This window comes from Hyperoodon ampullatus (assembly GCF_949752795.1).
Source record: "Hyperoodon ampullatus genome assembly, chromosome: 20".
In the NCBI taxonomy this organism is placed as follows: domain Eukaryota; kingdom Metazoa; phylum Chordata; class Mammalia; order Artiodactyla; family Ziphiidae; genus Hyperoodon; species Hyperoodon ampullatus.
Genome location: NC_136933.1, coordinates 35,975,772 through 35,992,104, shown reverse-complemented (window position 1 = coordinate 35,992,104; position 16,333 = coordinate 35,975,772). Strand labels below are relative to the sequence as shown.

The 16,333-nt window shown below is 39.2% G+C and overlaps 1 protein-coding gene across 8 annotated transcripts in view; it reads right to left on the bottom strand.

The window, feature by feature from the left end:
• Window positions 1–15,880, bottom strand: part of TENM3 (teneurin transmembrane protein 3) — a gene marked incomplete at its 5' end in the record, with an annotated part of 440,276 nt that extends 424,396 nt beyond the window's left edge. For all 8 annotated transcript variants that reach the window (XM_079726500.1, XM_079726501.1, XM_079726502.1 and 5 more), the window contains one exon: window positions 15,649–15,880. In XM_079726500.1, coding sequence (XP_079582626.1) covers window positions 15,649–15,880 — 232 coding nt within the window. The remainder of the gene's footprint in view (window positions 1–15,648) is intronic.
• Window positions 15,881–16,333: the final 453 nt, after the last annotated feature.

Below are 16,333 nucleotides of genomic sequence, written 5' to 3'. Positions count from 1 at the left end.
ATTCTTTAGCACTGAAAGTCTACCTCTGGGAATATATCCGAGAGAAATAAAATCACCTGGACTTAAACAGACATGTACAAATAATGTTTATTATAGCATGGTTGTAAAAATTAAAATAACTGGAATATTTACCAGAAAGGGAACTGTTAAATACGTGATATATTCCCTGCATGGAAGACTATGTGGCTAGCAGAAAGAGTGGGGTTTGGACCTATGTTTTCTGTTCTGGAGGGAAGCCTATTATATATATTTTAAGTAATAAAAATACAAGTTGCAAAGTAGTCTGTAGAGTATGATCCCACTTTTGGAAACTAAGAAAGAGACCCAACAGATTATATAAATGCCTGTGGCTTTGAGCATGAATAAAGGTGAGGAGGGCCATATAACCGTCAAGATGGACCATCCAGAAGGAGACGTAAGTGAGGGAAATCAGTAATGTTCTCTTCTATAGTTTTGAAGTTTTACTTTGCATGATAATTTCCATTAATTTAAAAACATAAGAAAGAAAGATGAAAGTCTATCTTTTTTTCTTTTTTTTTTCTTGCGGTACGCGGGCCTCTCACTGCTGTGGCCTCTCCCGTTGCGGAGCACAGGCTCCGGACGCGCAGGCCCAGCGGCCATGGCTCACGGGCCCAGCCGCTCCACGGCATGTGGGACCTTCCCAGACCGGGGCATGAACCCGTGTCCCCTGCAACGGCAGGCGGACTCTCAACCACTGCGCCACCAGGGAAGCCCCGAGAAGCTGGGTTTTAAAACTCCTTCCTCGTTTATTGTAAAGAAACGAAGTTGTGTAAGAAATACAGGAGCAACGTTTTTCTTTTCATTCTTCCCTTTCCCTTCATCATATGTGGACTTTTTTAAAGGACAATAAGCGTCTATTTCTTCTATAGTAACAAGCCCCATAACTGAGCATAGGAAATGGAGAGAAGGATCAATATAAATGTAACACACAGAAATAAAAGAATCTGTAACTGTCTTTAAGTATTTTCCTTGGTTGTTGTCAGCTTGGATGGAATTATATATTTTCAGACATGGAGGCACCATCCTCCAAGGGTGGAGCATAACCCCAAACTACAAATTGGACAAACATTTCTTATTTGGTACTGGTGGCATTAGTGTCACCACCATCTTATCTGGAGTTCCCTTTTTTTTTGCTGTGTTTGTAAAATGATACGAAGATCACAGAGTAAAACAAGCGTATGGAATTTTTTTCCCTCTGAGTCCTAATGTATATTTTCTGGGATATTCCAAACCTCCTTACGTTAAATTTGTCACTCTTTGAACAAAATACCCGCCCTTGAACATGCAGTAGAAGCTCCAGTGAGGGTATAAATCTTGACTTACAGGATCCTACACAAAACTACATTTAAAAAATTAACTTAAAATCCCACTAAATAGCTTAACTTTCCCTACCCCATTTTACTCTCTCTATAAAACGTAAATATCGTCAACAGTATTCAACAGCCTTCTCGATGTACCTATTCTTAAGATATTAATATCTAATATTTCTAGAGGACAAAGGAAATGACCACTGTACACCGTATTAACAATCCAATTTATTACTCAAAATACGGGTCTAATGGAAGCCATTGCAAGTTACACCCTCAGCATTCATCCTGAACTCAGCTGTGAACTGTATGTACCTGTCACTGGACATGTGTGGTTGAGACTACATGGTGAACTTGATGAGAAGCCTGAGAAGGGAAAACCCCAAGTGCATTTGCAAGCAGAGAAAGCAGGATTAGAATGAACAGCCCCAGAGAATATGCATTTTCTTCAACATAAGATTTGGAAGCCCCTAGGGGAGGACAAACATATGGATACTGAAGAGAAGGCTTGGTGGCTCAAACAAGAAAAATTAGGCTGTGAGTCTGCTGACTTATAAAGAAGAAGCATCCTCTTAAGCATGTACCATGAAGGATTTAGATACCCACCACAGAATAGTGCAATTCTGACATTAGCAACCATTTGTAACCATTTGTAAGGACAGTAATAAATTTAAACTTGGTTTTTCTCAAAAGCATTCTGAAAATGAATTTGCTTTTTATTTTTTACCCAGTCATTATTTCTTTAGAACAACCCAGGACCCAGCGATGGATGCTAATACGCCTACAACCCCACAACGTATCTGCTGCTATCTGATAATCAAACTGCAGTAGGTATTGGTATAAATATGCGTGTGGTTTGGCGTGAAGCAGCAGGTGTTTAATAATTGTGACTGAAGCGACACCACAGTGATTCACAATGTGGATCCAAAATTGGCAATGTGGCAAGGAACCAGATACAAGTTTAGCAGCAAGCGGGTGCTCAGGACATCAGACCAATAAAGGCCGAGGCAGGGGGCAAGGATTACCCCTACTGTGTCCATAGGAGAGCTCTAAGCTACGTCTATCTACTCACACCTTCTGGCAGGTAATCTACAAAGCAGGTTGGCTGCCAAGTCTGAAAGAGGCACTTACCTACTTAACAGCCAAAATTAGTTAACAATCAGTTAGGACGGGGAGCTAAAAGAGGGAACTAAGAGGAAAACGTTCACATGAAACGATGATAAACTGCAGCTCTTTAACTGGTGTCTTTAAGTACAACAATTTAAAGCTGAGTAAACACGGCCATCTAAATCCCTTAATCCTCCTGCTGACATTCGGGGTGACTGAGAAGGCTTAATCATTTTGATCTCTAAATGAATCATTTTCAAGAGTTCATATTTAAAAGGAATAAACTTTGGAGTTGCAGTAATTAGCCTAGGGGATCTGATGTCTGTTTCAGGTTTTTGTCTTTCTTTATGAAACCCTTTTCTCCCAAAGAAAAGGTTTTCTTAGCACCAGGAAGTATTTCAGAAAACATGAAAAAGGGTTTCAGATTCCTTTCGTTTTTGTAAGATGACAGAGGTGAGGAGGAACACTGGGGAAATGAAAAGTTGGGGTAGAACTGGAAATTCATAGCAGCATTAAGTGCTGAATGGTAAGACCATATGGTCATATTTCTTTTGAAGTCTAGGATCAGTTCCCATTATTCACTATAATGGCATCCAAGACTAAATGAAATCTCAGTCTTTAAAATTAAAAGCATTTTGCTCTTGGGTCTCAAATTTTCCTCTTTCACAGTTTCCAACATGCCTGAATGTTTAATCTATTTTCATAATGCAAAAAATACAAATGAACAAAATAAAAATAAGAGTAAGAAAAATTGGATATATTCCATTTCACTTCCAAAACAGGATAAAATGGTACAGAGAGACACACAATTAGTATCTTAATCAACAGAGTTATGAATATTATTTTTACATCTGTCAAATGCTATTGGTGATATTCTAAAATTATACGTACATCTTTCATGATTTACATCTCAGAAATATGAATTTAATTTTTTTGACCTATCTGGAAACACACAATATGTGGAAAGATTTAAAAATTATTTATCATTTTAGGGAATTCCAATATTAAAACTGCCCAAAAATGTAACCTATATCCAAGAGTTTAAAATGGACCTTTTTTTCTATTTGGAAATGGATGAAAATATTTGAAAGGCATGGTCCTAACTATGTGCCACCAAGTCTGCCTTCTCTCCCTCGGCACTGTCCTGGAAAAGTTGGGGATGCTATTATCTTAGTGGGCAAAATGTCTTTATCCAGCAAAACACTGTAGTGCATTGGCAGCAGAGGTGGTCTCTAAAAGGACTGTGTTTGTGGTTCAGTGGAGACAATGTGACTGTCCCAGGACCAAGTAAAATGTCATCTTGGCTGAAGCTGGATGAAAAGAGAAAGCAAACCCCAAACTTCCCATATTCAGCTACACTTGTTTGAGCATGCCTAGTTTGGGTTTTTTTTTTTTTAATTATTACTGCTTAGGTAAATTCTATATGCAGTGAAGTACACAAATCTTAAGTGGACACTTCAGTGAGTTCTAACATATGTTTCCACCACGAAGCCAAACTAAACATGGCACATCTCCATCACGCCCACAAAGTTCCCGTATCCCCTGAAGTCAGTCCCCGTCATCACAGGCAACTACTGTTCTGACTTCTTTTATTATAGATAAGTTTTGTCTGTTCTTGAACTGAATATATACAGTCATGCAGTATCGACTGTGGATCCTTTCACTTAATGGAGTGTTTTTGAGGTTCTTCCACATTGTTGCTTTATCAGTAATTCATCTTTGGTATTACCAAGCTGTGTTCTATTGCATGAATGGAACTACAATTTGTTACATCCATTCACTTGGTGATTCCTGTTTGGGTTGATTATGAATAAAGCTGCTATGAAGATAAAGCTTCATTTGTCTTATGGAAATACTTTGGATATGCATTGCTCGGTCAAAAGGAAGATGTTATTTTTAACTTTACATAAGATATTGCCAAACAGTTTCTGAAAATCTTGCCATTCTACATTTTGCACTCCCATCAGCAATGTATGAGAGTTCAGTTGTTCCACATCCTCACAGATGTTTGGTGCTGTGGAATTTTTTACTTTAGCCATTCCAGTGGGTGAGTGGTAATATTTCATTGTAGTTTTAATTTTCAGTTGCCTGATGGCTAATGATGCTGAGCACTGTTTCAGGTACTCATTAGACATTTGTGTATTTTCCGTGTAGTTTCAAAGGATTTTTGTCCATTTTTAAATTGCATTGTTTATCTTTTTATTATTGATTTATAGGAGCTCTTTATATAGTCTGGATATAAGTCCTTTGTCATATATTGACATATATGTATATATGTGTATATATGCATACATATGACAAATATATATAATGTCATATAAATGTGTGTGTGTGTATGTATACATATATATATATATATATATATATATATATATGCAATTTTCTCTTACACTGTGGCTTGCCGTTTCGTTTTCTTAAAGGTATTTTCTGATAAGTAGAAGTTTTAATTTTGATGAAGTCCAATTTATCAACTTTCTTTTTCTTTTATGTTTTGTCCTTTTTATGACCTAAGCTATCTATGCTTACTTCAAGGTTGCAAGCATATTCAAGAATATGATTAGTTTTTTCTGTGGTTTTCTTAAAAGGGCTTGGTTTTTTCTTGGAAATTAGGAAGGTGGAAGAGTAGGAAAATAATAGGATCAGACTCTGTTTGTTTCTGGCTCTGGAACTCACCAGCTGTTGACTGAGTGAGCATTTTCACAAGTCTGGGTCTCAGTTTTCCTCATCTATAAAATGGACTTAGAGGATCTCAGATATCTCCCAACCATAAGTTTATGCAGAGGCATAAAGAAGGTAGCACAATGAACCATGAAACAAGGCTGAGAACAATAGTATCATGAGTCCAAGGAGGAGGAATAGGAAGAGAATAGACCTTGGTAAAAGTATGGGTCACAAGGGTTAAAATTTCCTTTAGTACCAGGAACTTTGGGTTTATATTTCATCCCTAAACTAAATCAGAAACCCTGCTCCCACTGTGCCTGGAATTCATCCTGAATTGAAAACCAACCATCAGGACAGTGTGAACATTAACAACGGGATCTGCCTGTCTGGAAAGGTGCTTTTCCTCCCCACTCCTATGATTCCAAGACAGGGATTATTTTTGCCCTTGACCTTTGATGATTTAGAGCGGCAGGTTTTCCCTCATAGCCCCACTCTCCAAATACAACCTCTGTGAATATTTTACTGTTTTTTCTTTCCTTTCTCTTTCTTTCTTTTTTTCTTTTTTTTTGTAATTCTGCGAATGGATTTTGTTGTGTTTATTTCAATACTTTTAAGAGTTTTTGAGTCAAGTTTTGTGTGATGCAATTCACAAGTTGGTCTTTGTTTTTTTGGCTTCTTCCTAATCCAGAACTTCACAGTTGTACAGAAAGTCCTTGCTTTAGGAATCAATGTATTGCGTTTAGAAGTTGATAATGGATCACTATATATTTTTCAATGAAAACAACATGGAGGAAGGCCAGATGGAACACGCAAGTGTATTAAGTCATCTGGATGGAAGAACATTCTAGAGTGTGACTTCAATGTACAAGGCTGTCTGTCTGAAAAAAATGTGTGCAGAATTCCAAACAGGAACACCTGTCTCTATGGTTGCTTCTCCCATTCATTTTCTGCTTACCAAGCTGGGAGGAACTTCCTCAGCAAATCACTGGTGGTCACCTGGTTTACAAATGCTCTATGAGGGATGCCAGGACATGAGCTGTGCAGGGGGGACGCAGGGGCCTGGATGAGCTACTGCTTTTCTCAGACTAATAGGAAAACTCATGACCTTTTCATGTGTTCACTGACCACTTGAATTTGCTCTTCTGTGAACTGAAGCTATTTCCCACTGGGTTGTCTTTCTGTTTTCAATTTGTAAAAGTCACTCTTACTTTATTTTATATGTGTGTGTGTGTGTGTGTGTGTGTGTGTGTGTGTGTGTGTGTGTGTGTATCTTTTATCTGTCACATGGATTATAAACATATTTCCCAACAAAATAATTTTGTTCATGGTATGCTTATTATTATTTATATTTTATATAAAAGATTTTAAGTAAAAAATAATCATATAAGGCTTCTCTTCTGGTTTTCTTATTTCAATTAGAATGGTCTCCTCTATTCTCGGGATGTACATACAGTCCCTGGGACAGGCTGTGTAGATTCACAACCACTTTTTCCTTGCCTTCCTCTGTTATAAAAGCTGGAAAGCAAAAATAGTAAATGTTCCCTCTTCTCATGCAGCTAAGCGTAGCCAAGTATAACAGTTCTGAAAAAAAGAGATGCAAGAAGATGTCTCTGGGGAGTGAAAAGAAATAGTCCAACGGAGAGAAACCCTTCTCACTTTTGCTTTGGTTCTATTTCAACAGGAATATGAAAATGCAGCAAACATCTGGGGATCTGTGGGACAAAGGCCACATGCTACAGATGACTGAGCCAAAAAGATAGAAGGTACCTGGGGCCTTGATGGCATCTTTGAACCCTGGATGGTCTGCCTCTGGACTTCTTGTTTTGTAAGAAAATAATTCTGTTAGGTGTTTAAACCATTGTTTTTGGAACTTTCTGCTACTCATGGATCAAGTCATTGCTACTTTATTCAGTCTCTCAAATTAACTTCTAGAATTCATATTGCTTTATTTTTTACATTTGTCTTTAATCCATCTTAATTTATTTTTGAATATGCTGAAAGATATGGGTCCAATTTTATATTCTTCCAGATGGATAACCAGTTGTGCCAGCACCATTTATCAAATCCCAATGAATAGAAAAACCATTTTTTGTTTTATGCTAAATTTCCCTGTATGCTAGGATCCATTTCTGAAATTTTAGCCGACTCCACTGATCAACTTGTCTTTATTTACGCCGATATCTTATAGACATGATTACATGGCTTTATACTATTTTAAAAAATATATGGTAAGGCCATTTCATCCTCACTTTTGAATATATTTTTGACATTTATTCTTCCACATTAATTTTCAGATCACTTTCTCCAATTAAACATAAGCCTTGACTTCTATGCATTTATTTTCATAGAACTGATATTTTTATATCTGTCTTCCCATCCGAAAACATTGACTGTCTTTCCATTTATTCAGATCTGTTTTCTGTCTCACAATAATATTTACAGATCTCTTCATATTAGGTCCTATACCACTCTTGTTAAAATTTATTCCAGAGAACTTTATAGTGTTTGTTGCCATTGTGGTAGGATATTTTTTTCTGACTGCCAAATTTAGCCAATTATTGTTTAGTAAGTACTTAATGGTATATAACATGCATCAGGTATTATTCTAAGCAGTTTATATATATCAACTCATTTCATTCTCAACAAACTATAGATTGAAAGCTAAAGCACAATGTACATAGAAGGAAACTGAAGCACAGAGAAATTAAGTAATTTGTTCAGGCAAGTTACTTGGCCAAAATTAGGTAACTTGCCGCTTGGTTAATGAATGGCAGATGTGGGTCTCAAACACATATCATCTGCATCCAGAATATATACTCTTAACTATTATGCTACATATACTACCAGTGATGTCCATATATTTATCTTGCATTTACCCAAGTACCAATTTGCTTCAAACTTTAAAACAATTTTTCTAGTGGTTTTTATTTCACATTGTTTTTTGTATGTACAAAATCAATCACATATTTAGCAAAAGTGATAATTCTAACGTTTTCCAAAATATATATCAATTGTTTCATTTTCTTCTCTTACTACAATTGCTAAAATGTCTAAACAATTTTGCATAGTAATTGTGAGGGTAGGTGAGCCTTTTTGGTGTTACTGATTTTAACTGAAATGGTCCTAGAATCTTACCCTTGAGAATGCTGTTTAATTTTTTTGATTGATCATCTTACACGGCTAACATATTTGTTTTTTTCCTTCTTGTTTACTTAGTGAGTTTTATTTTAATCAGGAATGGGTTTAAAATTTTATCCCAAAACTGTTCATCATCTAGTGATAAGATCATGCTTTTCTACACTGATTTATTAATCTAATTATGTTAATAGATTTCCCAACATTGAAAAATCCTTGCATCATCACCAAGGATTAGTAACCACTTGGTTATTAATCTGGTCCAGACTGTTATCCTTTTTATACATTGCTAGATTCTTATATACAAATAGTTATTTAGAATTTTTATTATATACATATTGAGAAGAAATTCTGGTCTAGATAGTTTCTTTTTTGTACTATGTTAATCAAGTTTTGTTGTTAAGGTTATGTCAACCTCACAATATGAATTTTAGTGCTTTCCATCTTTTTCTTTTCTTTTTTATTTTTTTGGTGTTGAATAGCTTTTTGAACTATGGACTTAGCTGTACTTTGAAGGTTATGTAAGATTTACCTAGAAACCTATGTGGTACTTTCTAATGGAGCCCCTTTTAATCACCTTTCTAATCTCTCTCTTTTTTTTTTTTTTTTTTTTTTGCGGTATGTGGGCCTCTCACTGTTGTGGCTTCTCCCATTGTGGAGCACAGGCTCCGGACGCACAGGCCCAGCGGCCATGGCTCACGGGCCCAGCCGCTCCGCAGCACGTGGGATCTTCCTGGACCGGGGCACGAACCCGTTCCCCCTGCATCGGCAGGCGGACTCTCAACCACTGCGCCACCAGGGAAGCCCTCTAATCTCTTTTGAGGTAACTGATTCTGATGACTTTTCTCCATGTTTTGAAATAATTTGGGGTTGATCATATTTTACTAAGAAAAAATAAATTTCCCTAGATTTAAAAAAATCCGTTGTTTGGAGCAGTTCCTTTTCATTGTTATGATGTCTTCAGTATCTCTCCTTATTTTCTTTCTCATTATTCTTTAATCGGGACCATCAGGGGCTTTCTGGTTTCTTAGAATTTTTAAAGAATCAACTTTTTGTCTGTTTTTAATTTAAGTTTATCATGATGATCTACTTCTTCCTATTTTCCTTTGGTTTCTTTTTTCTGATATTTTACTTATTTCTTAATATATATAGTATGTTCGTTTTTGTTGGTCTTTTTAGATCTGTTTCTGAAGGAGGTGAACCATAATATCTCACAATAAATGTGTTTTCACAACATTTTTTCCCTAAAAGCTTGTGCTTTGTAAATTTAGCTACTATATTGTTTAATCTATGCACTTTAAGAGTATTCATCCTCTTGTCTCTTACCATTTACTTGGTGGTCCTCTTTACCCTGTTTAGTGTTTTTAATTGTAAATTCCACCTTTCCTAATATTAATACTGCCAATCCTACTTTCTTTTTGTTTGTATTCACCTGATATCTCTTTATATCCATCTCTTTATTCTCAACCACTTTTTACCATTTTAAGTCTGTTTCTTATAAATACCAGTAACGTTTATAAATCAGCTGGTTAGTTTCTGTTTGTGTCAAAATTCAGTTTATTTCTATTTCATGTAATATGTCATATAGGAGAGTTCACGTCTTCCATCTTGTTTTATGGTTATTCATGATTTTACCTGTTTCCTCTTTTTCCCTGGAGCTGTTTTTGCTAAATTGATCAGACTGCTATTCATGCCTTTTTCCCCCTGCTAATTAGGTAGGTCTATTGTGCTTTCTTCATTTCACTAATGATCACCTTCCCTTCCCTGACATTCATATTCAAATACATATTTTTCATTACCACATGAATGCAAGATAGCAATTATTCCCCTCCACTAAAGCTCTATTCCATAACTGTTTCTCCCCTCTTTCTTCAGATGAGATTTTCGGAACACTTTTAATTTCCCTACGAGCTTCTCCCAACTATTGGATTTTGCTGATAGGGAAGGAGTTTTATTTCTAGTCCTTTCTTAGGGTTTCCCTTGTAGTGGTTCTTGCACATTTCCACTCGCTCTATCATCATTTGGGATATGACTGCATATATACTGCACGGTGGGTGGTTCACCTTTCCTTTCACAGGTAGTGACTCTGATTCAGTTGGTATCACTTCTTGAATACTTCAGATGGTAGACACTGGTGATACAGTTTCTGAATCTCTGCATGTCCCTAAATATCTTGCATTTACTCTGAGAGATGGATGATATCTTCTCTGAATATAGAACCCCCGGCTTGTAGTCTTTTCCTTGTGGTAGAAGTTATTCTGTTGTCTTCTAGTTTTCACTGTTGATGATGAGAGATTCATTAGTTTTATATTTGTTTCTTTTGTAAGTCACAAGAAGAGTAACTTGTTTTTCTTTCTCTAGAATCTTGTAAAATATCTTTATCCACAAAGTTAAAGAATTTCTCAGGGATGTGCTAAGGTGTGTGTGTGTGTGTGTTTTCTTAATTTTACCTGGAACTTTGTCTTCTGAGTCATTTCTTCTACTTGGTCTTCAAAACCAGTCATTTGGATTTCAACAATGACCATGCTTTCTTCTTCAACATATCTATTATATTTTTTTTGGTTTGTAAATTATGGCTTTCCCCACCTTAGCATTTGGCTGTTACTGCTGGTTTTGCTGCTGTGCTTTTTTTTTTTTTGCACTTAGATGTCTGAGAGGCTCTTATTATAATCTCTCATTTTGGTTTGGGTTTTCCTTCTCTTCACCTTCGCTCATTTGCATTCGGAGCTTCCTGATCTGTCTGTTTCGTATCCTACCTCACTTCCTACATGCTGGGCGCCATTAAGCTTGTTGCTGCTTTCCTGGGGGCTGCCTTGGAAGCAGTGACAAGTCATCTTAGTCGCTGCGGACAAGCCTTTCTACTCCCTGGGCTCCGGGGCTGGCACTCTCACAGTATCGGAGTGGAGAAAAGGCATCCGCTTAGGCTCCCTCAGCTCCCGAGGGACCAAGGAAGCCAGCTGCCCCCGCAGCACGACGTCCACTCCCGTGAGCAGCGTGGGAGAGGCCGGTGAGCCTCCCTCCGGCGCCGTGAAGCCACAGCGTCCTCTCTGATCCTCACGCTAGGGCTTCACCCCACTTCGAGCTTTCATCTGGCCCAAGAAGAAAAGCGCCTGCATCGGCTTTGTCCATCAGGACCCTAAGAGGGTTCTAGACCTCATGTGCACCCATGTCACTGCTCAGCTCAGGAGGGGTAAAGAGCCAGCTGGGAAATGGGTAAATGAGGCATCACTCGAACAACCCTCATACCAGAGTCCTGGATACATGTGTACAGAAAAACTCAAGACTGTGCCCCTAATGTCCTTTTGTTTCGCAAAAGAGGGTCACATATGGTAAGGGAAAGGTCTAGCATCTGGAATTTTGTATAAAAGATGGACTGGGACTCAGGACACAGCCCACCAAGCAGGTGCAGCAGGAGGCTTCAGGGCTTGTGGGATCTCCTCTCCCACCAACTCTACTGGAACTGGCCTTGGACCAGCAATAATCATGAGGTGAGAAGTCATGTCTGTGGGAGCTGGGGGCTGCTGAGCACCCCTGACGATGACAAGCAGGAAGAGAAGGCAAAGCCCAAAGCAGCGGTGAGGAAAGAGGAGAGTTTCTGGGACCAGAAGCAAGCGGTCAGGGGCCCCACTCAGAAATCAGTGAGGGTCTTTGTCCATCTGCCTTCCTCCTTCCCTTTCCTACTTTGTGAATGTATTATCTATTTTGACGTCAGGTGTGTACAAACACAGACATAATGCTGTCTGCTTTTCAAGTTTAAAAACAGGTAACCTTCCTCCCCTGACGTTCTATAAATGAAGAACAGATGGTAGGCTTTTCATTTTAAAATTCTGAGATTCACAACCACAACACTGATGACTGCCTAATGGGTAAACACTTGGGGTTAAGACTGTCTCAGAGGTGTTCCTCCTCTTCTTCCAGGGTTAGGGTTCTGTGGAAGAAAAGTGTCCCCACTTCCAGATGTCACCTCATTTCAAAATTCACCTTCAGGGCCAACATTCCTCACTGGAGTTGCTGAGCTTTCTCGTTTGGTCAAGGACGTTACAGGCAACGTACATAGTGCTGGGAAGAAAAGATCTTTTATTTTATCACTTCTCTAGAAGCTGTGGGATGATCTTATGCAGCTGTTTCATAAGAAATGTGTCTCAGATCTGACAGGATAAATTCCCTTCAAAGACGAATCAAAGAAAATAGTATCCAAGAATGCCAAAGAAGCCACTATTAGCCTAACCCCATCACACCTACAGAGAGCTCCACAGCTGCTAACAGGACTATTCCCACCACCCAGTAAACCACATGGAGAGATTTAAAAGGAGAGAAAGAGATCTGTGTGAGAACCAGTCAAATGACACATTACTGTGACAAGGAAATCCTCCTTAGCTTTACAGCATCTAAGTATAACACGTAATTAACAAGTCACCTGCCAGTCAGTAAAGCCATAAAAAATGATTAAAATTAAGTTTGATAATAGGCCATATAATTGGTCAATAAAAATAAAAATATTACATTTCTTTCTTTTATAGTTGACTAAAATCATTGTATTTCTAGATTTTAATTCTCCATGTAATTGCATTAACAGGCGTCTCTACTTATCCCTTCCTCCAGCTGAAGCTGCATTTTCCTGTGTCGTTCAAAGAAGAAGTGGATTTGGACTGGCAAGGCGTTTTAAGACTCCATGGACGAGCTCAATTAGCATATGATTCTTTGGAAGAGTTTCAACGGTCTTTGGCTACTATTAATATTTTTAATCTTTCATTTTTATTATGTGTATGATGTCAGGAGCCGTGGCAGGAAGCACATTTTGTCAATTAAATAATTAATACCACAGCATAATAGTCGGGGAGGAAAAACTGACATTTGTCAGGTTCAAAGAAAATGAAAGGCTGGGAGGATTTTTCATTATGCTTCCTTGGGAAACACATCATCTGATAGCAGACTTTTCCTTGTTCCTTTCTCACCTCATCTGCTGCTGCTGCTACAAATATTCCCCACATCAAACCAGAGGAAAGGAAAAGCATTTGCAATGCGTCCCTTTTCCGCACATCCTCATCCACCCAATCATAAAATCACTTCCATTTTATTTCCCAAATATGTGTCCAGTCTCCTCATTTCTCTCGATCGGTACCATCAAAATTGGCTAAGACTGACTCCAAGAAACCAAAAGGCAAGGTTGACACTGAATTAATTGCCTGTTTTCTGCTTTGGCAACTGCACAGAGGTTAGACGCCTGAGCACTTGGGGGCAGACAGGCCTGGGTTCAAGTCCCAGCACGGCCCTCACCGGCCATGGGATCTCAGGCCTCCAAGCCTTGACCGTCTCAACCTGTGAAAGGACGATGCCCCTGGGCCCTACACCCCGAGGTGCTGTGAGAGTTCAGTGATGGTGCACCTGACTCCCAGCACGTTGACTGGAACGAGGTAAGGAATCAGCACCCCTGAGCTGTCAGTAGCAGTGCATTCCGTTTATGTTTTTAATACGATCTGATTTATGAACACGTCAAGCGAATGGCACGCCTCCGCACGCCGCGCTTTTGCTTTTCCTTTCACCTCCCACCTCCGCTCTGAAACCTCTCCTCGCCGCTGCACTTGGCCGCTCCTGACAAGAGGCCCGTCGGCTGCCTCGCTCTCCGTCCCTTCCCTCTGCCCCGTTCACTCTCTAGTCCTTGGCTGGCAAGGAGCTGGGTGACAGGGATGTTTGGTCCCCTAAGACTTCGGTTCCCGGGTTCCCACAGATGGTCTCGCCGTGTCATCAGCAACAGGCTGCACTGGATTAACGCTGCCTGGGAGGCGAAAATTGCAGCTCGCTATTTTTAACCCGTTAAGCACCCTCCTCTCTGCCTAAACTAAACGCTGGCTTGGGGCAGAGATGCGCTTCCTTGGCGCATCACGCCACGTGTGCTGCTTTCTTCCCTCTCACAGTATTCCACAATGTAGCTTTTTCTTTGCCAACAGGGCACTAAAAGCTATTTTTGTTACAAAAGGTGAGACTTCACACTGGGTTCAGATTGCCTGCATCTCTACAGTACCTGCTATTTTTGAAACTGGTGAAAAATGTACTCTGATAATCTCTGTTCACTGTGTAGAGATCATGAAAGAAGAAATCGGGTTTAGAATGATCACACATGGGACAATGAACTCAAGTCCCTTAATTTAGCAAGAGTACCTATCTCAAATATCTGTTCTGTATTTCCCTTAAACACTGGATTTGAAATGTTAAGCGAGTTTTTCCTCTTTCATATAATTTGATACCTATAATTAGTAAGGCATGCTTTCACGGGGAACACAATCTCTCTGGCAAATCAAATGAGTCTTCTTGACGTAAACTGGTTTAGGTGAGGGAACACTATTTCAATCTATTGAGGATGGCTCTTCCCACAATGTAGAGAAGAAAAGAACCATGGAAAAGTTTCAAGCTTTGGAATGATTTACAGCATTGTTACTTTTTCTTAAGTTTGTTCCTGTTCAGTATCAAACTGTTAGTCACACTGTCTGCAAGGTGACTGGAAAAAAATGAATATACTCTTTATTTTTGAAGTTTAATTTATTTTTCCTTGTTTCTTGATAAAATTAGCTACAGGATGCTAAGATCTAGGTGAATGAACTGTGCAATGCAGACGTAAGAGGATTTTATTTTTATTAGTGGTAACGTTGCGCACATCTCAAGAATGTGTTAGAAGAAACAAAATGTCCCTACGTATGCCTAATTTTAAAGAAGCTACTGTCTTTAAAGCATGGAACTCAGTAGGGTTAGGACTGTGAAGTCAAGTTACAGAAGTCACTATTGCACTGACAGAACACGCAGGCAGAAAACAGAGTGTAAAAATGTTCAACAAACACATGCGAATGACCAAACCATAATGGATTACATTATGGGAAACTAGCATGTTTTAAGGTCTAAACTTAATATCCCAGATTGCCTTCGAGAGAGAAAATGGAACCCTTGTGATGCAGTCTCTTCTATAAACAGACACAAACAGCTGGGCCAGATGGATCATGAGATGATCCAGAGGAAGAATTCTTACTTTCTTACGAGGGAAAGATGAGTTTCCTCACACCAGTTCTAAATACAAAAACAGTGTCTGTGTGCACCTTCCTGAGCCTGGCAGGGAGCCCTGGAGACCTGGGTTTCAAGTTTATACACCAACACTTGGGCCACGCGCAGAATCGCAACCTCACATACAAAATGTGGGCTGTGGGATGATTCTCTACATGGGTCCATACCTGCCTCTGGGTCCATGTGTCCATAGGTGGCTTTCTACTTTTAATGTGGAATACTATGGGATCATCTAATATCTCAAAGTCTAAATCAGAGGAAAGGACATCAATCTAAGAAATAACCGTATCACCTCGAAGGGAAAAAAGTGACACCTGCACGTTAGCAGGAGCTGAGCCTGCTTCGTTTTACCAGAACAACGACCTACCTTGTCTGGTGAACTCATCGGCTTCTCTGGGAACCAAATCCTTTCCTCTGTTTCCATAAAGCAGCCGCGAGGAATCGTGATCAAAAGCTTTCAGGGTTTCACTGGAACTGTAAGACTTCTGTGTGGGAACCCTGCACTCCGCGTTGTCTGCTGAGGAATTAGTAGAGCGCCGTTCCTTCTCCCGTCTGGTCTTGGTCAGGGAGCAGCACGGCCTCCGTTCTTTCACGTCCATACTTCATTCCTTCTGGGCGCACATCAGTCCTGGCTGTGACCACGTATGCTCAGGGTTCCATTCTCATTGGCCTGTCTGTGAAGATAAAAGGTTTGCATGATGTCAGCATCACGTTCACCTACAAACTGACTACCTCCTTCTCAATCTGGAGAATGGTGGAAAGTAAGGGTATGATTGCTTATTGAGGAAACTTGCTTCCCACAAGAAATGAAAATTCATGAAATCAGTGTAAAATATCCCGTATTATCAGGAGGTGAGGCACACGTTCTGGTGATAAGAGTTATGGGGGCTTGTTTAAGTGACTAGATCTGATTTTTCACATTAATACAAAAAAAAATTAAGCTCAACCACAAATTTTGATACAGAAGCTAGCTAAAAATTGGTCTCGACGTTTTCTAAATTTTCCACAATGGAAAAGTTTTCTCTTGCTGCATTTTCTCCATTCATAAAAAA